The sequence below is a fragment of the Elephantulus edwardii genome, unplaced genomic scaffold (genome assembly GCF_000299155.1).
Source record: "Elephantulus edwardii isolate Elephantulus edwardi_28Jun2011 unplaced genomic scaffold, EleEdw1.0 scaffold00302, whole genome shotgun sequence".
Lineage (NCBI taxonomy): Eukaryota > Metazoa > Chordata > Mammalia > Macroscelidea > Macroscelididae > Elephantulus > Elephantulus edwardii.
The window spans coordinates 2,137,904-2,162,182 of record NW_006400052.1 but is presented as its reverse complement, the minus strand read 5'-3'; the positions used below and the strand labels follow the sequence as shown (position 1 = coordinate 2,162,182).

The window sequence follows — 24,279 nt, the reverse complement described above, 5'->3', positions numbered from 1 at the left end:
TTTTCACCCTCTGAGTGGCTGGTGAGTTTGAACTGTTGTCTTTTTTATAAGCAGCGAAGCACTTAACCTACTGTGCCACCAGAGATTCAGTTATTCACTTACTCCAAAGATATTCATTGAGTGTCAACCGTGTGCCTGACTCTGTTCCAGTGGATGGAGCTGACAGTCTAGTTGGGGAAACTGAGAACACAAGCAGTAATGGCACAGTGGGTGGTAGCCAGCGTCGCGGACCGAAGCACAACAGGGTAGGGTGATGGACCCTAGTGCGCCTGGGTGCTGCCTTAGACAAGGAACTGCAGGAAGGCTTCTCTACCGACAGGCACCAGTGGAGTGGGCGCCGTTATAGTAGAAGGGTCTAAGCAGAAGCTCCTAGAACTCTTGTCTTTCCCTGGATAGCAAGTCTACACTCTTCAGTGAATTTACTGAGATTGGTGTCACCCCTGAAGGTACAGGGATATCACTGTAAGCCCCTCACCTGTCTGTCTGACCTGTTGGAGCAGAGAGGCCTGTGGTGCTTCACCAGGTCCATTGCTGTGTCCTTAGCATCCAGAACAGCACCCGCCCTCAAGACCCCCCGTGAGTGCTGGCTGGGTGGGCAGTGGGTCTGGAGAAGAGTGCCTTCCAGGGTGAGTGCCTGAGAGCAGTGTCCAGGCTATAAAGCGTAGCAGACCCTGGGAAAGAGTTTGAATTCTCTGAAAGAGAGGCCAATCCTCAAAGAGAGGGATTGACACAGTGACTGTGAGAATAGGCTCAAGCATATCGGAGATGACGAAGATGTCAGAGAATAGGGATAGGTCTGTTCATAGGATCTCATGTCAGCTAGACAGGACATAACAAGGACATTGGGAAACACTGGATCTTATTGCCAAAGAATGGTCTCTTTTTAAAGATGGAAGTGAAAATCACATAACGTAGTATAAATTTTGCACATTTGAAAATGCACAGCTCTTCCGTGGTAATTAGTACACTCATGATCCTCTACAACCACAACCTTTGTCTGGTTCCAAAGCATTTCCATCACCATGAAAGAAAACCTGGGCCCATTAAGCCGTCAGTTCTCATTCCCACACCCACAGCCCCTGACAACCACCAATTTGCTTTCTGTCCCCATGGAGTCACCTGGCCTGGATATTTCATATAATTGGAGTCATTCAGTATGTGATCTTTCATGCCTGACTTCTGTCACCTAGCATAAAGTTTTCAAGGATCATCCATGTCATAGCACTTAAGAATACTTCATTCCTGGGGAGCTCTGGTGGCCTAGTGGCAAGAAGCTGCACTGCAATCCCAGAGGTGCATGGTTCGAATTCACCAGATGCTCTGCCGGGAAAGGAGGGACAATCTCCTCCTGTACCAGTCAGATCTGATTTGACGGTACACAGACACACAAAATAATAAAATTAAAAAAAATTTTGGAAAAAAGAATACTTCATTCCTTTCTCTCTTTTTTTAGAACTTTTTGGTGAAAGAATATGCAGCAAAATAAGTTTCCCTTCAACAGGATCTACACTTAATATTTAGTGATGTTAGTTATATTCTTTAGTTTGTGTCCATGTTCTTGTTCTTTCTATTTTAGTTGTTCCGCTCTCATTAATTCTGTCTGCCCCTCAAACAACTCATCTATGCTTTAAAATTAATTCTTTTGGTCTCATATGGATAATTGGGGTGTTTTGTTGTTGTTGTTGTTTTAAATTTTTTAATTTCATTACTTTTGTGTATGTGTACCATCAAATCAGATCTGACTGGTACAGGAGGAGATTGCCCCTCCTTCTCCAGCAGAGCACCTGATGGATTCGAACCTTGAGCCTCTAGGATTGCAGTGCAGCTTCTTGCCACCAGACCACCAGAGCTCCCTAGGATAATTGTTTTTAAAGAGCACAGTTCTCAAGGGTAAAATGTATCACTTTTTTAGCTCACATGTATTTAGTTAATAGTCTTTTCAGGAAGTACTTTCCATTCAAGGCTTATCTCAGGATAATAAGGCAGGGGTTTCACCAGTGTCAGTGGATCCAGTAAGTCTAGATTCTTTGAGGATTGGTGATCCTGTTCTATCTCTCCCACATGCCCATGTTTTGAGTCAGGATTCATTTGTTCTAACCCTGATCAGCACATTTAGTAATGGTAGTTGGGCACTATCTACTTCTTCTGATCTCAGAGTAAGAGACTATATAGTTCATGGGAACAAATTGCCCTATATTCTACCTTTTTTCCTCTAATTCTTTGATTCATTATCCGTTGCTGTTGATGAGTAGACACCAATACTTAGATCTTAGATGACCACTCACAAGCTTTTAAATCCCCCAATATTACACACCATACCAGGTTATAGAACTTTAACTTTATGAACTGTGTTATGGCAGTTGATTAAATTGACTCACAAAGTATGACTCTAACACTTCAAACTAAGGAAACTAATCTTGTGAGGTGGTAACTTATGTCTAAGAAGTATTCTCATCTGTAGTCCCTATTTAGGGGGTCTGTGTGTGCTTGTGTATGTGTGAAATTTCTATAGATCCAACACAATGCACAGTCATTAAGTCAATTGCACTTATAGTAACCCTGTAGGGTGGTTCCTAGGGTTAAGTTCAGAGGCTTTACATCTTTTAGAACTTCCAGAAAGTCCTTCTAAAGGACTGCTGCATCTTTCTCCTGCAGAATGGCTAGCGGTGGGTTCAAACCAGTGATCTTTTGGCTGACATGGCACTTTAACCATCGTGCCGTCAAAGCTCTTATATAGAGAGAGGTGAATATGTGTGTTCCTGCTCTCCTGTGTCACTGAGTTACTGTCTCTCACAGTGGTCCTGGAGGACAGAACTACTTGAAGGGTTTCCTAGGCTGTCATCCTGAGAGGAATAGAGCACTAGATTTTCCTCCTACAGAAACTCCCAGGTAGTAGCCAAATGCTTACCCATTGCACCAGCAGAATGCATCTGTACTCATATCTGGATGTTTTAGTTGTTGTTACAAAATTATACATGTTTAGCTTACCAAAACCAAGGCAAATCAATGGCATGCAATTGTTTCTGACTCATAGATCCTCCATTGGATTTGAGAGATTGTGAATGTTTTCAGAAGGAAAGTACTCATCTTTCTTCCTGCGTGGCTGGTGAATTTGAACTGTTGATCTTTTGGCTAGCTTGCTTTGTCACTAGGGCTCATCGTAGCATTTAACAATTCATTCTTTTCCTTGTGGACAATTTAGTAATGTTGATTTTGTTAGTCAAACTGTAACTTCACCAACAGTCAGTAGTTACCATCTTTCCCATCACTATAAACAAGAAGAGATTCCCTGGGAGCTCTGGTGGCCTAGTGGCAAGGAGCTGCAACTACAATCCCAGAGGCGCACGGTTCGAATCCACCAGATGCTCTGCCAGGGAAGGAGGGACAATCTCCTCCTGTACTTGTCAGATCTGATTTGACGGTACACTCACACAAAAATAAAAAAATTAAAAAAAAAGAAGCGATTCCCTATGGTATGATAGTATGCCATTCCTTCTGATGGCTGAATAATTCTCCCTTATGTGGACGGTATGCTACCTAGATCCAACGTTCATCATTTAAGAATGATTATTGTTGCTCCTCTCTTGAGAAATAACTAGGTCAGCAAGAGTACAAACGGGATGGTCCCTTTAGGAGGCTGATGGAGGGTGTGGGTGGGAGGTGGCAGGGGCTTGGACTTGAGTGGCACCTTCATCAGAAATAAGAGCAGCTGTGGGAGAGGGGAGAGAGGAAGCAAAGATGGCGCCAAGTTTGGCTTAAACGGCCAAATAAACAGTTTCCACCAAGAGGAGGACACGAGGGGAGCAGCTTGATGGGGTTGGAAAGTGAGTTCTCTCTGGGCCTAGGACCCATCTGATGCCTGGCTGAAATCCAGTGGAGATGAACATATTTCATGGCGGGGCTGAAACAAGCCTTCCTTAGCTCATCCCCTACTTAGGGCCGTTGGATGGGTTTCCAGGTTTTTGCTAGTGTGGACGGTGCTCCCAGAGCCTGTCAATTTGCCTGCCTTCCCGAGGGATGAATTCCAAGAAGTGGAAGTGCTAGGTCACAGGGTGCAATTTTTCTTTATGCATATACTGCCAAATGGCTGTTCAAAAACGTTTCACCCATTTATATTCCCACCGGAAGTGCACGAGAATGTCAAATTTCCCATACTCTTGCCAACAGTGGATATTATCAGTCTTTTTAAAATATCTTTGCCAATCTCAAAGGCCAAAAAGAATAGCTTATTGTTTTAACCTAAACAGAACGTTGCATGGCTGCCTATTATTCCCCACATGGCTGTGCATTTTTATATTTGTTTCCTGGGTTCTTGGAGTTGTTTTTGCTATTATCATACAGAAATATCTCTATCGGAAACGCTTTGCCTGCGTTGCAGTTCATTTTCTTAGGATTATTCTCCAAATAGGGAGCTTTTAAGATTATTAGGAGCTCTAGTGGTTAGGGGTTGTTTGCCAAGCCAAAGGTAGGTGGTCTGAATTCACCAGCTGCTCTGAGGGAGAAGGATGGTCAGTCTCCTGTGTGATTTACAGACTCTGAAAACTCACTGGAGGGTCAGCTATGAATCAGTTACAACTCACTGTATTTGCTGAACTGTTTTTCAGAAAGACTGTACAGTTTTGATGGGCTTTTTGATGTTTAGACAACTCTGTTATTTTCGCAGATGCGCAGTCATGCTTTGACTGATGGGCTGTAGTGGGGGCTCATGTGGCCGGGTGGTGGATGGAGCCTTAACTAAAGTTCATTCAGACTGAGCCTGGGAGGGCCAAGGACTCGCTCTGTGTTTCCCCAGGTCTGACTGTATAATTGTAGTAGACATAATACAGCAGCTGGCAGAATCCCACACTGGCTTGCTGACCTATGGTGTGAAGGCCATTATAATAGAAAGGGCCAAGTGGAAGCCCCTAGAACTCCCTGTCTTTCCCCAGATAGTAATGCAAAAGCAATTCCTTTAGGGGAATTGCAGGCATTAGTGCCACCATTAACTGCTTGAGAGAAGTAGGACTAGTGATCCCATCCCCATCGAAACTCGCCTGCGTGACCCGTGCAGAAATGGATCTTGGAGCATCACCATGTGCTGTCATAAACATGGCCAGGTAATGACTCCAATTTCAGCTGCTCTCCCACAGGAAGTTTCTTTACTGGAGCAAATCTGCACAGTCCCAGTGGTGGGGCCCAGTGAGCTGGCCTGTGTTCTTGCCTCCATTCCAGTTTGCAGGGACCACCAGACACCACGCACATACACCTTCACAGCCCAGCCGCGGGGCAACGTCAATTCTCCAGCTTTCAGCTGTGGTGCAGGCTTATTGGTCCACACAGCTTCATGCCATTCCACCACACTGACCACATGGTGCTGGTTGGAGCTGAAGTGCTGTCGTTGGCTGTGAGCTGACTTTCACTTGTTGTGAGCACATGTCCAGGCCCCGCTCAGCCCTGCACCGTCCACACGGTCATGTGCATCCAGTGTTGGGCTGTCGTGTGAGTGTCGGCTCTTTGAGGGTTCCCTGCTCGTTCCTTAACCCTCTTTCTTTTCTGTCCTATTGTAGTGGCTGATCTTTCATCATTGTCTTAGTTGACTGATGCTGCTATAGCAGAGATACCAAAAGTAGTATCTCTCATCATTTGTTGTTCTTATTATGTGCTGTCAAGTCGGAACCATCTCGTAGTTGGGACAATCCTCTGAGGGTTTCCAGGGGCAGTAAATCGCATGGGAGGAGACTACCCATCCTTCTTCTGCAGAGCAGCTGGTGGGTCCAAACCGTGTACCTGTGGGATTGCAGCGCATCTTCTTACCACGAGGCCACCAGAGCTCTTTTTGGTCATTTAGGAGGCTAGAAGTCCAAGTTCAAGATGCCAGCTGTAGAGGAGGGCCCACTCTCTGTAGACTGGAGGAAATCCTGTTGCCCTCAGTGTCTATAGGCTCTGCCCTCCTTGGACATCCTTGGTCTTGCTTGGTGTCACGGAGCTTCCTCGAGCATGGGCCAGGATCCCAAAAATAAAAAATGCTCTCCACTTCTGAGGTCAGCTCTTCTCAGCTCACTTTCCTCCCCTTTTGTCGCTAGTGAGGTGAAAGTTATTAAAGTCACATCCTGGGGGAATTCCCCTTCTCTCCATCTGGTTAGGACAGGGAGGAGTTAAGGCATGTTGCGCTCCACCCGTAATTCTGTTCCCCCTGTCGGTTTATCTGATCATGGGGACCACAGTTCAGTCCACTGAAGTGGTGAGGCATCCAGAGTAATCAAGATGAAGTCTCACCATCCTTGCTTCTAAAGAGCATTCCAACTGTTTCTGCTAAGCCTGCTTGCTTCATTTTCTTGACAGGCCACGCATATCTGATATCCTTCGTCAGCACCATAGTACAAATGTGTCAATTCTTCTGTCTTCCTTTTTCACTAGACAACTTATACATGCATCTGATGTGATGGAAAAGATCGTGGCTAGGTCACGCACATTTTATTCATGCCTTTTTTGCTTTTTTAAGCTTTTAAAGAGGTCTTTGGCTACAGATTTGCTGAATGCAGTGCATCATTTGATTTCTTGATGGCTGCTGTCATGGAGCAGGAATTAGCAGGTAAGTGGGTAGAGAGCTGTGCTTCCATCTCCGAGGCAGGCATTTCGGATCCACTGGTTGCTCTGCCGATGGGAGATGGGCAGTTCCTTCCTGTGCAGTTTACAGTTTCTGGAAACCCTCTGGAGGGTCCGCGATGAGTCAAACCTTAGTAAGACAAATGAGAACCAGGGTTTGAGAATATCCCCTGGCTGGCTGATTGCAGTCATTTGGGGTCCAGTCTGGAGCAAACAGAGAGAACATGACCTTGTTAACCAGATGTCTGATTGTTACCCAGCTGACTGAAAGAGTAAAAATCAAGGAAGCCCTGCAGGAAGCAGGTACCACCCTGGGGCTGAGGGAACAGGGAGAGGTTAGAATGATGAAACTTTAGAAACCTGAGTCCCATGGAGCCCCATGGAGCTGAAATGCATACCTCTGAGGAGTGGCCGGCAACTTCTACAATGAAATATACACCTTCAACCCACTTACTAACATGCTTGAAGGTTTTTCCTTTTGAATGTTGTCCAGAGCATGAGAAGACTTTGCAGCAAGCCCTGGCTGTGGGCAGGTTGACCTGCCCCACTTCTTGGGCCCCCAAACCCAGGAAGTGTAGTGTTGGTAGCCAATGAAGCCTAAAAGGTAGGCAGTTCAAACTCACTATCCAATCTGAGGAAATCAGCTTCCACAAAGACTTGTTGTTGTTGCTGTTGTTGTTGTTGTGTGCCGTAGAGTTGGACTGACTCATAGCTGACCCCCCCCAGTGGGTTTCCAGAAGCTGTAGATTACATGCAAAGAGATTGCCTGTCTTTATCCTGTGGAGCAGCTGGTAGAGTCGAACAGCTTGCCTTTGGGTTGACAGTGCAACTCCTTGCCTCTAAGCCATTCGAGCTTCTGCCGTAAAGATCTATGGCATTGGAAGCCCTCTAGGATGGTTTTCCTCTTCCCAGTGGGCTCACTCTGAGTCAGAACTTAAGCCCTGGGAAAGGACCAAGAGGTGACTCATAGCGTAGACCTCGAAGGTTTTGGAGCAAATCCATGCCCGCTTCTGAGGTAACTATTTCCTTTTTGAGAAACCATTTCCTGGGTGGTTTTTAGAACCAAGTAGAGATGAAACACCTGTCTGTGGTACAGAAGTGACCGTGTGGCCCGAGCTGCCATCATGAATGATGTGTTTCTGTGACTTTCCGGTCCCTGCCAAGAGGTGAATGGAGAGAACTGTTTATTTGGTAGAAGTTTGCTAACCAGTTAGCTGAGAGGACGAAAGGAGATCACCAAGGACCAAGACCGGCTCCGTCAGCAGACTCACCCCCTCAGAGACCAGATAGTAAACACTGGCAGCTTTTGGTCCACAGCCACTCACCTGTGTTGAGAGCTGTTTGGTCACAGCCACTCAGCTGTGTTTGCAGTATGAAAGTGCAGACATATCTGAAGAAACCAAAGAACTGAGGTCCCTGAGGATGGAACACATACTGGCTGGGACAGCATTCCTGGGATTCTGCAGGGGTGGGGCAAGTTGCACACTGGAGGCAGCTGCAGAGAAATCCCTGCTGGAGACCAAGGATGCTGAGCCAATCCTTCTCCCTCCTCCAGGAGGCTGTAGCTGGCCTCCCTCTGGCTCCCCCTGTTGACAGTCTGACCTAGAGCAGCTGGCAAACCCAAAGTGTATTTGGAGAGGTCCAGAGACAACTCCAATGGTTTAGATTGACTTGAAGGGATTTAGTCCCTGTCACCTCTTCAGGCTGCCAAAGATGAAACCTCTGTCAGGTGCACTGGGGAGGGAATGTTACATTTGGGTGAGCAGTCTTCTTGAAGAAAGAGAGTTCTGCTGAGATAGGGAGAGTCAGGAGGAGTAGTGAGGCTCCTGAGAGGGCCTGCCCGCCCCACCTGCAGAATGACCTGCAAACCTGACCACCTGTCTGTGTCATCTGGTTACGCGGCAGCATCCCCATGACAGTGGCTGGAACGTGTCGCTGCCATGTCACACCCCCAGCATCTTCTGTTGCCACCTCCTGACCACAACCTGTAGGCCTGCAGTCCCTCTCCTAGTTTCCTGCAGCACCGCCTTTGCCCCAGGGAGCTCTGGTAGCCTGGTGGATAAGGAGTTGCACTGTCAGCCCAAAGGCATGTGTTTCAAATCCGTGAGCTGCTTTGTGGGAGAAAGATGGGCAATCCCTCCCATGTGGTTTACAGCCTCTGAAAACCCACTGCAAGGTCAGCTGTGAATTGGTTCTAACTCCATGGCACATAGCAACAACAACAATAATTCTGTTGGCTCAAACGCCCTGGACATGGCCAGCTACTTCTTCTTCAGGGAATGTGCCTACTAGCCCTTCAACCAGGAGCTGCACCCCCAGATCCTGCTTCTGTACTTCAGAGAAGACCTTCCAAAGCAATGTTTTGTTCTGTTTTGTTGTTGTTGTTGTTTTTTATGTTATCCTTGTGTTTGATCCAACTGGCACAGGAGAAGATTGCCCCTCCTTCTTCAGTGGAGCAGCTGGTGCATTTGAACTGTGCACCTTCGGGATTGCAGCACAGCTTCTTGCCGCTAGACCACCAGTGGTCCCTCAAAGCAGTGTTTTCTTTTGTTTTTTCTTTTTTCCTCTGTTGGCCAATTTTTCCTTGCTCTTATTGCTGTTGTGTTTGTGAGCTGCCTTCAATTTAACTCAACCCATTGCTATTGAGGTTTTCAGAGGCTGTATGTCAATCACACGAGAGATGGCTGCCTATCGGTGTCCCACAGAGCAGCTGGTGTATTTGAACCACCTGCCTTTGTGTTGGCAGTGCACCTTCCTCCCCACGAAGCCACTGGAGCTCCCTTTAAGTCGGCGCCTCGTTTATAACGACTCTCATGCGCAATGGAACGAAACTCAGCCTGGCTGGACAACTGTCGTGCACAGGCAGGTTTCTGGAAATAGGTCTCCAGATTTGCCTTACTGGAAAGGTCTTTATTCTGGCTTGGTCTGGAAGGAAGTCCCACGAACACCTGTCCAACATTATAAGTAATTCACTCTGCCATTGAGGTGGAACCAATTCTTAGCTGACCCTCCTGCAGGTTTTCAGAGGCTGTAAATTGCATGGAAGGAGAGACTGTCCATCTTTCTCCCAAGGAGCAACTGGTGGATTAAAACCATCTGCTTTTAGGTTGGCAGCACAGCTCCTTACTGGTAGTAAGAACATGCAGACCTCACTGTTAGGGGAATGGTGATGGTATGTGAGGGGCACTGGCCAGAAACTGAACCCACATCTCCTTCAGAGAAAGTGAGACTTCTACCACCTGTGCCCCCCCTTATCACTCCTGGACCTACATGTTTAGTCACTTCTGTATCCCCAGAGCTAGAATGGTACTTGGCTGTGGTACCACATAGGGAGCTCCACTGGCTCAGTGGTAAGGAGTTGTGCTGCCAATCCAAAGGCAAGCAGTTTGACTCCACCAGCTGCTTCACTAGATGGCAAACTCTTCCTGTGTGATATACAGCCTTTGAAAGCCTGCTGGAGGGTCAGCAATGAGTCGGTTTTGCCTGACAGCTCATAAAAACACGGTTCCACATTATTCGTTGAGTGGGCAGATGAACGCAAGGCCCGTGTGACTGGAGCATGGAGAGATGGCAGGAGACGAAGCAGTGAGGCAGGGCTGGGGGGACCAGGGCCTCCTGAAGGCCAGGAGGTGGGTGGGGAGAAGAATTAAACTCAGTGAGAAATCACTGCAGGTTCTGAGCAGAAGGCAGTGTGACCAGGTTTGCAGAGGTCGGCTCAGGATCCCTCTGGCTGCTGGGCTGATGCTTCCCAGGGATGAAGAAAAGCTGCTCAGGTTGGTAGTATGCAGGGCTGGGCAGGGACAGTGGAGCAGAGGAAAGAGTCTATCCCAGAGATGCTGGGGGCATGAGAATGGATGAGAAAGCAGACTGTCAAAGATGACCCCTAAATTCTTGCTTGAGGTAGTAGGAGATGGGGGTGCAAGCTGACAAAACGCTGCAGGAAAGAGTGGGGACTGAGTTTGTCTGTTACCGGTGGCTCAAGGGCTCCCTCACATCTCCAGGCCTCAGCACTCATTCTCAGATTTTCTCTGCACCTGGCCCACATGGGGAGAGACTGAGGCCCCAGGATGAGCTGGGCCCCTGGCCACTGGCCCCTGATGCCCCCATTCATGGGAAGGGGCCAGTGGGCAGATAAAGCCATCACAGAGGAATAGGTTCAGAATAGACGCTGGAGCTGGGCTGCTGAGGTCGCCCAGATGAAGTACCTACCCTCTCTGTGCTCTGATTTCTTCACATGCCAGTGGTGAGAGTGAGAGTCCCTCCACAGAGGGTTGCAACCACTCTGCTACCTTCTGCTCTGTGGTTACAGAACCCTGTGGAGTGTGTGGACCTTTGAAAGGTTCTTCTGTGGCACCAGGGAGAGGGAGTCTGTCTGGGAAGCATCTGTACAGGGGTGTCATTCCGGGCTTTCACAGGGAGTTTGGGCTTGCTTGTTGGACAGGTCTGCTCCAAATCTTCCCTCTACTTACTGTTTCTGAGTAAATAGATAATTTGGGTCAAGTGCTGAAATGAAGGAGTGTCCAAGAAGCCACCCCAGAGAGGAGAAGGTACCAGGAGTTTATAAGAGGTGGATGGGATCCAGCCCAGCAGAGCATAGTGTGGGACTCAGAAAAGGACATGGATGGACAGGAAAGAAGGGGCGACAGGTGGCCGTAGAAGCTAAAACCAAACTTACGGTTGTCAGTTTTATCCCAGCTCATGGTAGCACTGTCTTACCACATGTCTTAGACATTTAGTGCCAGTTTTATTCCAGCTCAAAAGAGCACTGTCTTACCACATCACGTGTCTTAGACATTTAATGCTGCTGTAACAGGTTAGATGGATTGACACGATGGCTATCGTCATGGGCTTGAGCAGAGCAGATATTGTGAGGATGGCACAGGACAGGCCAAGGTTCAGATCATGAGGACTCTGTGGGCAGCTCAGTGGCACCTAACCACAGCCTACCAGGGAGATATGGTGGGCCAGAGGTAAAGAGTTAGCTGCCAACCTAAACAGCAAGTGGCTTGCTTGATGCACCATCTGCTCTGAGGAGGGAAATGAGGGATCTGTATCTGTTTGTGCAATTTACAGCCTCTGAAAACCCACTGATGAGTTATACAGCATATGACAACAGCATTTCAGAAATCCCACAAGTGGGCGGCTTTAACAAACAATGCATTCTTCAGTAGGAGGCTGTCCTTACACGCCTTCAGAACCGACTCACACCTCGAGCCAGCTTTCGGAGGCTGTAAATCACATGGGAAGAGATTTCCCATCTTTCTCCCACGTGCATTGGCAGCTCAGCTCCCTACCCACTAGGCCGCCAGAACGAGAAGAGTGCAGAGTGAAGGAGCCTGCTCTAGGGGAGGACATACTGTGTGTGTTGGTTGTGAAGGAAGGTCCTTGGTGCCTTTAGCAGGTAGGCCCGGCCTTCCCTGGGGTCTAGGAGTTCTAGTGAGTAGTGGCCTGGGTCCAAGAAAACACTCCCATTTCTGATGATTATTTTTTTGGTGATACTAAGGGGGACCCCTATACCCCCTTTGGCTGACTTCCCTCTGCTTTTCAGACCTTCCCCTACATCCAGTTAGGGCTATGATGGAATTAGGGAGTGTTACATTACCCCCTTAATCCTCCCACAACTGGTTTATCAGATCTTGGTGGGTCATGACAGAACTTTCACATTCTATCTTTATGTGCGTAAATGTGGGAGGATACAGTTCAATCCATGACAGAACCTGTAAGATTACCAAGGCGATAAATCTTTACAGAAGTAGACTGCCCATTTCCCATTTGTGGAGCAGTTGGCAGATTTGAACTGATGACCTTGTGGTTAGCAGCCAAGTATTTTAACCACTGTACCAACAGAGGTTCATTCATCGCGATCAAGGCGGCCCCAAATGCCTTTTAGAGACTCCAGTAAGTCCCCTAGAGTTCCCACTAAACCCTGGATGCAAGGGGCCCTTTGAAGGTGGTGAGTCACGTAGTTGGTCCTGTGTCCATCTAGCCAGCATTTGTCGAGAGCCTTCACGTATGGGCTCTGGGAAGCCCCCTGATCCAGACAGGTACAAATCATCGGCATCAATTTGGAATCAAGTCATGGCTGACCCTTCAGCAGATTTTACCTGTAAGTCGGACAGGAAGAGGTTGCCCATCTTTCTTGCTTGGAGAAGCTGGTGGATTCAAACCTTCCACCTTTGAGTTGGCAGTGCAACTCTGGTTGACCTGGCCACCAGAAACAGACAGAGTTTCTAATTTAGCGTAGAAGACAGTCCCCAAACAAATGTGAAAATGTCCAGTGTTGTTGTTAGGTGGTGTTGGGTCGGCTCTGACCAAGGTGAACAGTAGAGCTGAACCTTGTCCAGTCCTGTGCCCACTTCACCTTCTCTGAGAGTCTTGAACCCATTGTTAGGGTCACTGTGTCAGTCCACCTTGTCGAGGGGCTTTCTCTCTTTCTCTGACCCTCCACCTTTCCCAGCCCGATGTCTTTTTTCCAAAGCCTGGCCCCTTCTGACAATATGCCCAGAGCACGTGAGATTAAATTGAAGCTCCAGGAGTGCTGACGAGTTGCTGTTGCATGGACTCTGACTTGGTTCTCTGGACTCCATGGGGCTTTCAGTGTCCGATTTTTTATGACCAGGGTGCCAGGTCTTCCAAGGTCCTCCTGGGTGGATGTGAATCTCCAACCTTTGGTTAGTAGGCAAGGATCCTGTGTGCACCAGCCAGGGACTCTCCAGTCACATTACAGAAATAAAAAAACAGGGTAATGAGAGAGAATCCCAGAACACTTCATTATGTTCATGTGAACTGATACCTAGACTAAGATTGTTAAACAAACAGAGCAAAGGTTTAAAATGGTTTAAAATCAGCAGAGATGGGCATCAGGGTTGTATCTTTTCTCCATACCTCATCAATCTATATTCTGATTAAATTATTCAAGAAATTGGACTCTGAGGAAGAATGTGGCATCAGGATTGGAGGAAGACTCGTCAGCAACCTGCATTATGCAGATAACACAACCCTGCTAAAAACTGAAGAGGACTTGAAGCACTTACTGCATAAAGTCAAAGACTGCAGCCTTCAATATGGATTGCATCTCAACATCAGTAATACAAAAATGCTCCCCACTGGACCATTAGACAATGTCATGCTAGAGAGATGGAGAAAAACTTGAAATTGTCAATGATTTCATCTTACAGTCAGCACCCTTGGTACTAGCAGTCAGGAGATCAGGAAAGTGTTGTACTGGGAAAATCCTGTGTCAGGGACCTCTCCAAATTATTGAGGAGCAGTGATTTCAGTTTGAAGATTAAAATGTGCCTGATTTAGGCTGTGGTCTTTTCATTTACTTGCTATGCATCTGAGAGCTGGGTAATGTATAAGGATGACAGAAGGAGAATGGATGCCTTTGAGTTGTGGTGCTGGAGAAGAGTGCCGAACATCCCACGGACGGCCAAAGAACAAGCCAGAAAGTGCAGCCAAAGTGCTTCCTAGAGGGAAGCATGGAGAAAGGTCATCTCACATCCTTGGGGCATGTTTCTAGGAGAGGCTATTCCAAGGATAAGGAATATCATGCTTGTAAAGGTGGGAGGATCAGTGGAAAAGGAGAAGATTCTCGAAGCGATGGACTGACCCAGTGACTGCAGCAAGGGGCTGCAGTGCATCAGGGATGCTGAGGATGGCACAGGCTAGGACAGGGCTCAGATCTGCTCTTCATAGAGGCACTGTGAGTCGTGCATGACTGGATGACACCTACAGCAACAGTGTGAGAGAGGTGGCCCTCGCTGGTTCAGTGGTAAAACTCTCCACCCATTCGGAAGACGGAGGTTCCGTTCCTGATCATTGCACCACACGAGCAGTTACCACCCGTGGGGCAGCTGAGGCGTGTACCTTCTGATACCCAGAGCTTTCACTGGAGCTTCCAGGTCAGGATGGGCTGGGATCTACTTTGAAAATCAGCCACTGGAACCCATGACTCACAGTTTTCACACGGGAGTCACTAAGGTCAGGGTTTGACCACAAGTAGCTAAGACAGAAAGAGGCCTGAGGCTTTACTTGCCGCTGTCTTTACCTCGCCTCCATGTCTCGGTTTCTCTGTGGATAAAGTCAGGCTAGGAAAGGAGCCCCCTGCTGGGAGCAGAGATCATAGGAAGTGCTGGTTAGCGTGAGGCCAGCACACACTTGACGCCAGTGATGGTTGCTGGTGGGAGCTCTGGTGACGTAGTTCATAGCAGGTTAGACTGCTTTGGCTGTGCTGCTCCGCCAGTTCCCATCCACCGGCAGCTCCGGGGATGGGCGGTCTCCACCTGCGGCACCTGACAGATTCATAAACCCAGCGCAGGGTCGGCGGAGAGTCAGGACCCACTTACCAGTGAATTTGAGTTGTGAATCTGTGTTGGATCGTGGTGAGCCCATGGGTTGCAGGGAATGATCCAGAGGATTTTCGGTGGCTGTCACATTTCAGAAGCTGTTTGCGAGGCTCCGCCTTTGTTACTAATATGTGAATTCTTTTAAAACCAACCACAGTTAGGGAGCTCTGGTGGCCTAGTGGCAAGAAGTTGTGCTGCAATTCTGAAGACAGGTGGTTCGAACCCACCAGATGCTCTGCTGGACAAGGAGGAATCTCCTCCTGTGCCAGTCGGATCCAACTTATTGGCACACGACAAGGAAAAAAAAAAATAAAGGACTAACCACAACAGGGACAGGAACCTTGATATTTTTGAAAAATGTATTCATTTTTATTATTATTATTATTATCATCATCATCATCATCCTGTCAAATCGGATCTGACTGGTACAGGAGATTGCCCCTCCTTCTCCAGCAGAGGATCTGGTGGATTCGAACCACATGCTTCTGTTGTTGCAGTGTGGCTTCTTGCCACTGAGCCACCAGAGCTCCCAAGGAACCTTGATATTTTTATGGACTTGGAAAGTCTGTCCCGGCAGGGCCCTCCATGGCAGCTCAAGGCTCTAGGTGAGAAGGATGGGTTTGAACACTGAACTCAGCAGCTGAGTCAAGGACTGAATTGCTGGCTCCATCCAGAGACTCCTTAATGAATGTTGCTTGTTGGGGGTTGCTTAGTCAGAAAAGAAAGCGGTCAGAAGTGGGCCTTCGTGCTGAGCTGGGCAGGACAGGTTGGACGGGACAGGCAGCCAGGCAGGAGGGGCACTGAGAGGGCTTCTCCTGGCAGGTGGAGAAGATGATCCCAGCCTTTCCGCTGCCTGTCCCTCCCATCATTGCTGGGCTCGGTGTGTCTCTAACTGCCCGTCTCTGTCTCCTGGCCCACTCCCTTCCCCACCGCCCTGCTTCCTCTCTAGCAGAAGGCGGACCTGGCTGTGGCTGCATTCACCATCACTGCCGAGCGGGAGAAGGTCATCGACTTCTCAAAGCCCTTCATGACCCTGGGGATCAGCATCCTCTACCGCGTGCACATGGTCAGTTGCCCCTGGAAACTTCGTGTGTGCCTGGCCTGGGGATTTGGGGGAGGGCAGGCACCTGTGCTTTCAGGGGTCTGGTGGGCACTGCAGGCTGGACTGCTGGACTCTTCAGGGACCTGGGCAGGACCACCAGTCTCCTGGGTCCCAGGAGGGCCCGAGGCTGAGGTGGTGGCTCTGATAAGCGTGGTGTGCACCCTCTCCTCACAGGGCCGGAAACCCGGTTACTTCTCCTTCCTGGACCCCTTCTCCCCTGCTGTATGGCTCTTCATGCTTCTTGCCTACCTGGCTGTCAGCTGTGTCCTGTTCCTGGCCGCCAGGTGAGGCCCCCACTGGCCGTCTAGGAGGCCCATCAACCAGGAGGTTGACCCCTCAGCTCCACCTGGGACCTCGGGCTCCTCCCGCACTCTCTCCCCCTCCCCCTTGCTTGCTCTGACTCGTCTTCTATGGGCCTCTCTCTCTGTTTCTCCCTCCTTCCCAGTCTCTCTTGTAGCGTTTGTCCCCATGTCTGTCTCTGGGACTCTTTCTGCCTCTTTGCTGTGTGTCTCTCTCTGAATGTCCCTGTGTCTCCTTTTCCTCCCATCCTTTCTCTCTCCCCTTGTATCTTCTCTTCATGGTGGCTCCATCTCTCCCTCTCTCTTCTGTCCTCACCTCACGCGTCCCCCACCCCTGCCCTATGTCTCCCCACAGGCTGAGCCCTTACGAGTGGTATAATCCACACCCATGTCTGCGGGCGCGCCCCCACATCCTGGAGAACCAGTACACACTGGGCAACAGCCTCTGGTTCCCAGTGGGGGGTTTCATGCAGCAGGGCTCGGAGATCATGCCCCGGGCGCTGTCCACACGCTGCGTCAGTGGAGTCTGGTGAGAGGCCCAGTGGGCAGCCTGGCAAGGGTGGACAGGGTAGGGGCTGCGTGGTCCCTCCTGGGAGGTTCCCCGTCCCCACCAAAAACTGTGCCATGAGACCTTGGTGATTCACTGTCCTGCCTCCGTGCCTCAGTCTCCTCACCTATAAAATGGGCTAAAAGTGTCTATGTCTCAAGGCTGGAAGAACAATGAAGTTAGGCATGGAAAGAGTCATAACAGAATCTGTGTTGCACCTGTTTTCTTGGGATACTACCTTGGGTTCCCACACTGTCCAGAGGCCAAGCAGAAACCCCAGCTCCCTGGAAGTCTCAAAAGGGACCTGACTTGTAGACACAATCTACTTTTTCTTGTGAGATAAATCTCAAAAATGTCAGAGTGCAGGCATTCACCTCCCATGGTGTCTGGCCCACAGGTGTTGGAAAGTTTTAATTCATTGCCAATGTTAAAAAGTAGGAACATTTACTTGGAAATCAACATTTTCTCCCAATCTTGAAAATTCAGAAGATTGCTGCTAATACTCGCCTGTGTTCCCACATATGTCCATTGGAACCGAGATGCCCTCTGGGCCATGCCCACTCCTTTGGCCTCAGTCCCCTCACACCTGACTCCTTTTGGCAGCTCTACATTTCTGGCCTGGCCTTGTACCCTTTGCCCAGCTTCTCTAGGGCTGCCATGACAGAGTACTACAGGCTGGGTGTCTCCAAGCCACAGAAATGTATTCTCACTGCTCTGAAAGCCAGGAATCCCAAATCAAGGTGTGGGCGTCTTAGTTCTCTTGTGCTGCTCTCACAGAAACACCACAAGTGGAAGGCTTTAACAAACAAATTTACTTTTTTTGCAGTTTAGGATGCTGGAAGTTCAAATTTAGGCTGCTAGTTCTGGGGAAGTCTTTCCCTCTTTTGGCTCTGGAGAAAGGTCCTCATCTATTCAGCTTCTGTTTTCTGATCCCTTGAAGATTTCCATGTGGTTTGGCTTCTATCTTTTCCCATCTCTGTAAACTTAGTCTGCTCCTTTTATATCTTGTAAAGATGACTCTAGACACGCCCTGCGTGCATCCTGCTTCATATTAAACCAGCCCACTCCCAAGTGGGATTACAACCACAGAGGTTAGGATTTACAAAACAGACTTTTGGAGGACACAATTCAGTCCATACAAATGAGCCTCCTTCTGGAGCCTCTGAGAATCTTCCCTAGCTGCCGTGGCTTCCTGCAGTCCTTGGCATGCTTTGCCTTATAATCTCTGCCTCTGTTGTCACAAAACATTCTTTCCTGCTTTGTCTCTTCTCCTTTTGTTATCAGGACACTAGTAGTTGGTGCTGATATTGTTGGTTCTGACTTAGAGTGACTGACGTTGCATTGTAACGGGATGGAACCCCACCTGGTCTTGTACCAGCCTCAAAGTCGCTGCTGTGCCCAACTCCATGCTGGGTATCATGGTGTCAGCCCATCTCACTGAGGGTCTGCCTCTTTTCCCACTTGTCCTTGTCTTATCTTTGAGGACAACATGGCAAAAATGTGTGACCCCAGGTCTCACCATCTTCTAAGGAGCATTCTGCTCTGCTTCTTCCGAGAGAAATGAGTTTGTTTTGTGGTGTCCTTGACCAGCACCGCACTTCAAAAGCATCAGTTCCTTTCAGGCTTTCTTATTCACTGCCTGACTTTGACATGCACATGAGAAGATAAAAAATACCGTGATGTGGTTCGGGTACACCTTAGTCCTCAAAGTAACATCCTGACTCTTTTTTTTAAAAAAAGTTATTTTTGTGTGTGTACCGTCAAATCAAATCTGGCAGATACAGGAAGAGATTGCCCCTCTTTCTCCAGCAGAGCATCTGGTGGATTCAAACTGCGTACCTCTGGGATTGCAGGGCAGCTTCTTGCCACTAGGCCACCAGAGCTCCCTATGTCCTGACTCTTGATTACTGCAAAGATGTCCCTTGCAACAGATTTGACCAATGCAAGGTGATTTCTGACTGCTGTTTCTCTGGGTGATGATTGTGGATACAAATAAAATTAAATTACTGACAACTTCGATCTTTTCTCCATGATGTGGTTATTGGTCCCACTGGGAAGATTTTTGTTTTCCTGATGTCGATGTGTAATCCATACTAAACACTACAGTTTTTGATCTTTTGTCAGTGACTGCTTCAACTTTTCTTAATTTTCAGCCAGCCATAAAATGGCCCTAATCTCAAATAACAAGGTGCTAATTTAAATAGTCTAAACAAGTTCACGTTCGTCAGTACAAGTTAGAACTTTGAAGGCACAGTTCGACCCGTAATATTACCCCTATCTTTTAAATAACTACCATACTTTAATTGTAGTTCGTACAGGCCTTTTTCATAACCTTTTTCCCCCTCATCAGAACCATAGAGAAGTCAGGAGAATGTTTCAAACATAGAAGAGTCTCTCCATTTCATTGAGGAAAAGACTGAGACTTAGAGAGTATATGGTTGGCCTAAGAGCATACATTCAGCTAGAGAAAAGACAGGCCATACAAAGACTCACCTCTATGCATGTTAAGTGGGCCCTAACTCTATTCCTGAGGCCCTGGACAGGACCCTGGTCACCTCTGCATAGCAATCCTAGATGCCTTCCTGAGGCATGCTTCCTGCTTGCCTCTGTCCCACCAGCATTCATACACAGAACACTAATTCAGCGGGTGCTCTTGGAACCCTTTGTGTTTTGTGCACTGGATGAAGAGAGCAAATCCTGTCCCTCCCCTCACTCTGCAGAAGGACCAGGAAGAAATAAGGAGACAGAGAAAAACAGAGATGCTACGTTTCATTACCAAAGATACCAAATGTATTGACATCAAGACTAACTCTAAAGGGTGGCGGGTATACCTTTCTGGAGAGTGGCGTTGTTGTTGTTGTTGTTGTTGTTGTTGTTGTTGTTGTTGTTGTTAGGTACCGTGAATTAAGTATGACTCATAGCGACCCTATGAACAAAAGATCTGAACCTGGTGCTGTCCTGTGCCATCCTCACACTTCCTGACACTCAAGAGCCCATGGCAGCTGTCACCATATCAGTCCACCTGGTTGACAGTCTTACTCTCCTTCGCCAACCTTCCACCCTTCCCAACATCATGACCCTCTCCAAAGAACAGCACCTCCTAGCAATATGTCCAAAATAGGTGAAGTGAAGCCTCATCCTTCTTGCCTCCAGAGAGCACTCTGGCCGCACCCTCTCCAAGACAGATCTGTTCATTCTCTTGGCCGTCCGTGCACAGTGCTCTGCTCCAACACCACAGCTCAAAGGCGTCAGTTCTTTTTCTGTCATCCTTATTCATTGTCCAGTTTTCAGATGCACAGCTCATAATCGGAATGACTGTGGCCTGAATCAGACCCACCTTAGTCCTCAAACTGACATCACTACACCTCAATAATTTGGAAAGGTCCCTAAACTGCAGATTTTCCCAGTGCAATCCATCTCTTTTTTTCCTGGCTGCTTCTACACTTAATTGCTCATATAATTAACAAGGGTATTAATCGTGGATCCAAGCAAGATGAAGCTGTTGACAGTTTCACTCTCCTCTCCATCCATCTTGATACGGCCTATTAGTCCAATGGTGAGAATCTTTGTTTTCTTGATGTTGAGATGCAATCCATACTGAAGCTGCATTTCTTGATCTTCTGTAACAAGTGCTTCAAGTCCTCACTTTCAGCAAGTAAGATGGTATCATCTGCATAACACAGATTATTGATGAATCTCCCTCCAATGCTGATGCCACATTCCTCTTCATAGGGTCCAGCCTCTCGATTAATTTGCTGAACATATAGATAGAACAGTTATGGAAAGAGAATCCCTGACACACTCCTTTCCCAATTCCAAACCATGTAGTGCTCCCTGTTTCGTTCGCACAACAGCCTCCTGTGCCAGGTATAGGTTCCTCATGAGCACAATCAAGTACTCTGGGATTCCCATTCTTCTCAATGTCAGCCACAACTTGTCATGATCCACATAGTCAAACGACTTTGCATAGTCAATAAAACACAAATAGACATTCTTCTGGTATTCCTTACTTTCAGCCAGGATCCATCTGACATCAGCAATGATAGCCCTGGTGCCATGTCCTCTTCTAAATCCTGCTTGAACTTCTGGCAGTTCCCTATGTATGTACAGTTCCAGATGTTTTTGAATGATCTTCAGCAGTACTTTGCTTGCATGGGATATCAATGATAGTGTTTTGTAATTTCCACATTCGGGTGGATCACCCTTCTTGGGAATGGGAACAAATATGGACCTCTTCCAATCCATTGACCTAGCTGATGATTATTGGTAATTCATTCATTTGGTTCTTTGAGTCTCAGTTCTTGTCTTTTAACATCTGTGATTTGCATCATTTCAACTGTTACACCCTCTATTAGTTTTCAGCAGTGGCTTAAGATAACACAAATTTATTATCTTACAGTTAATAAGGAAGTCAGAAATCCAAAATGGGTCTCAGTGGGTTATGAACAAGGTGTTGACAGAGCTCTTCCTTTCCGAGACGGTAGAGAATTCGTATCCTTGTGGGCTTGCTTGACTATTACTCTAGCTCACTCCAGACACTGCCCACTGTCCATCTTCATAATCATGCAGCATATTTAGATCTTCTTCCTATGACTCTAATCTCCTTTTTCTACTTACAAAGATCCTTGTGATTACATTGGACACATATACATAATCTTGGATAATTTAAAAATCCTCCATTTAATCCACCTACCCTGCTCTTTAGCCACATGAGGTAACATTCACACAGTTAAGGGGTTACAATGTGGCGTTTTGGAGGGGCCGCTGTTCTGTCTACCACAGACCCTAAAAGAAACTCATTTTGGTTTTTAACATAACCGTGTGTCAGATGCCGATAAAATGTGCCATTAAAGACAAAACCAGGATTTCTTCTTGTTAGATGCCATTGAATCGACTACAACTCACAGGGAACACAGACTGAACCTTCTTGTCCTGCGCCATCCTCACAGCCTCTGATAGGCTTGAGCCATAGTCACTGTGTTAAGGGTTTAGTGACAGTTAATACGAAGAGTGGGGCAGACAGGGATGTGTCTCTGAAGAGACATCTAGGCTGAGTTCCACAGGCTGAAATGGAGTCATCCAGGCCAAGGAGAGGGACAGAAAGGGGAACGGAGCGCTGGTGCGAGGAACATACTAGAAAGCTCTGAAGAGAGTTGCCTTCATCAATCCTGCCACGTTCCCACATCAGGTAGAGGGACCCGTGACCACCTCTCTTCAGAGCATCCCTGTACCTCATTTCTCTGGGGTCCACATCTGGGAGCCAGCTGGAGGTTTCTGCCTTACTTTGTCACAGCTGTCCAGGCCCATGGCCTCTCCTCCTTTAGGACTTTGACAGCTGCCACTCTCCTTCACTCCAGGTCTCCTTCTCATTCACCCCTTTAATGCACATTTACTGTCTCCAAATGTGATCAAACAGTGTGCTTCAACAGGTGAAGCCCACATCCTGGCGGACTCCCACTCCAGGCAGTTCTTGAGAGAATTGGCTACTGTGTGAATAGCAGCAGCCCAACCCTATCCTGCCTCCTTGACACTGAGCTCTACTGTCCACTGTGGCCACAGCGCCCAGATACCACAGTCTGAGGTTGGTCACCACTCAGGACGATGCTGCCTCTCACCACAGCCCCTGCTCTCCTGCTGCCACTCTTTTGACATGAAGTTTATGACCTCCCTCTTGTTCTTGGAGCCCAGCCTGCCTTCACGGCTGTCCCTGTCCCTTTAGTTTCTCCTCCACAGGCCAGTCTTTGCTCGCCTCCTCACCTGCCTCCCATCCCAGGTCCACCAAGGCCACGTTCGACCTTGTTGTTAAGCCCGGTCCCTGCCTTACCTTTTAGCTGGCGTCCTCCTCCATGCTCTCCTTCCTAGGTCACCATATCCTTCTGGCTTCCTCTACTTCTTTGGATCTTCTGTTTCATTTTTCTCTGACTTCCTTTGCCTTGCCATAGTGGTTTTCAACATCTGCAAACCAAATACCTTCATGACTTTTAAATTTATTTTGTTGTTGTTGTTGTTGTTGAGAATATGCACAGGAAAGCATACACCAATCCAGTAGTTCTGTGCACAGTTTAGTGACACTGATTGGATTCTGTGAATTGTACAACCATTTTCACCCTTCTTTTCTGAGTGGTTCCTATCTTTTAATATAAATTCACTGCCCCTAAGTTTCCTATTTAGAGCTCTGGTGATCTAGTGCTAATAAGATATGCTGCTAGCCTGACAGCGTGCAGACAGAATCCACCAGCTGCTCCACGGGAGAGAGATGGGCAGTTTACTGCCCCTGAAAACTCACTAGAGGGTCAGCTGTAAGCTAGTTCTGACTTGACAGTACATTGGAGCTCTGGTGGCCTAGTGGTAAGGAGCTGTACTACCAACCTGAAGGCAAGAGGTTTGAATCCACCAGGTGCTCTTTGGGAGAAAGATGGGCAATCTCCCATGCAATTTCCTACCTCTAAAATGCCATTAGAGGGTCAGCTATGGGCTGGTTCCAATCTGACAGTACACAACAACAGCATCAACATCCCTATTTCATTTTTTAAAATACGATTTAGTTTTTCCAGTTGTCACTTCGACCTCATGTACTCAGAACTTAAGCTCATTGCCATTATTCCAGAGCTGACACCGAGCTGACCTTCACTGGGCTTTCTGAGGCTGCAAACGACGAGGAAGGAGATTGATCATCTTTCTCTCTTGGAGCCGCTGGTGGATTCAGATTGCCAGACAGGCCCTGCCTTTGACTTGGCAGTGAGTGCCGCTCCCTACACACTAGGCGACAGCGCTGTGCAGCTCAGACTCAGACTGCTCGCCATTGAGTCCAGCTGACTCAAAACCTGACCCGCCAGGGAGGTTTCCAGAGGCTGTAGATCACACTGGGACTGTCCGTCTTTCTCCTGTGGAGCCACTGGTGGATTTGAACCAGCAGAGAGCTGGGTTAGTCGAGCCTAGAACTCCATTCAGATAGTTCTTAAAAGGTCACCAGTGCCACCAAGAAAGTCATTTTTCAGTAGTTAAACTAAACTATTGGATTTAAGAATGACAGAGATTGTGAGGATGAAACAGGCTAGAGCTTGGTTCGTGTCTGTTCATAGGATTGTACTTAAAAATGAAGCAGTGTTAACAATGAAAAATTGTTTGGTTTGAAGACTTCAAAAGGGATAGTTTTTCCTTAAGGTTAAAAGATTATCTCAGTACACCAATTTTAGGCGTTTATGCCCAGAAAGTCTGGAGTCTGTGAAAATAGGAAATTCTGTTCTACATGTCCCAATACCTTTTTATAACAACTATATTTTGTAGCAATACATCTTTTAATTTCCTGGCTACTGGTGCCAAGACTGTTGACTGTGGAGCCAAGCAAACTAAAGCTGTGAACAATCTCAATCTCTTCACCATCCATCCTGATGCTGC

At 47.7% G+C, this 24,279-nt stretch overlaps 1 protein-coding gene across 1 annotated transcript in view; it reads left to right on the top strand.

Annotated features, from left to right (window-relative positions):
* GRIK5 (glutamate receptor, ionotropic, kainate 5) overlaps positions 1 to 24,279 on the top strand; it is a 77,906-nt gene that overhangs the window by 34,034 nt on the left and 19,593 nt on the right. The window contains exons 12-14 of the mRNA XM_006900927.1: positions 15,886 to 15,999; positions 16,210 to 16,319; positions 16,690 to 16,863. Coding sequence (XP_006900989.1) covers positions 15,886 to 15,999; positions 16,210 to 16,319; positions 16,690 to 16,863 — 398 coding nt within the window. The remainder of the gene's footprint in view (positions 1 to 15,885; positions 16,000 to 16,209; positions 16,320 to 16,689; positions 16,864 to 24,279) is intronic.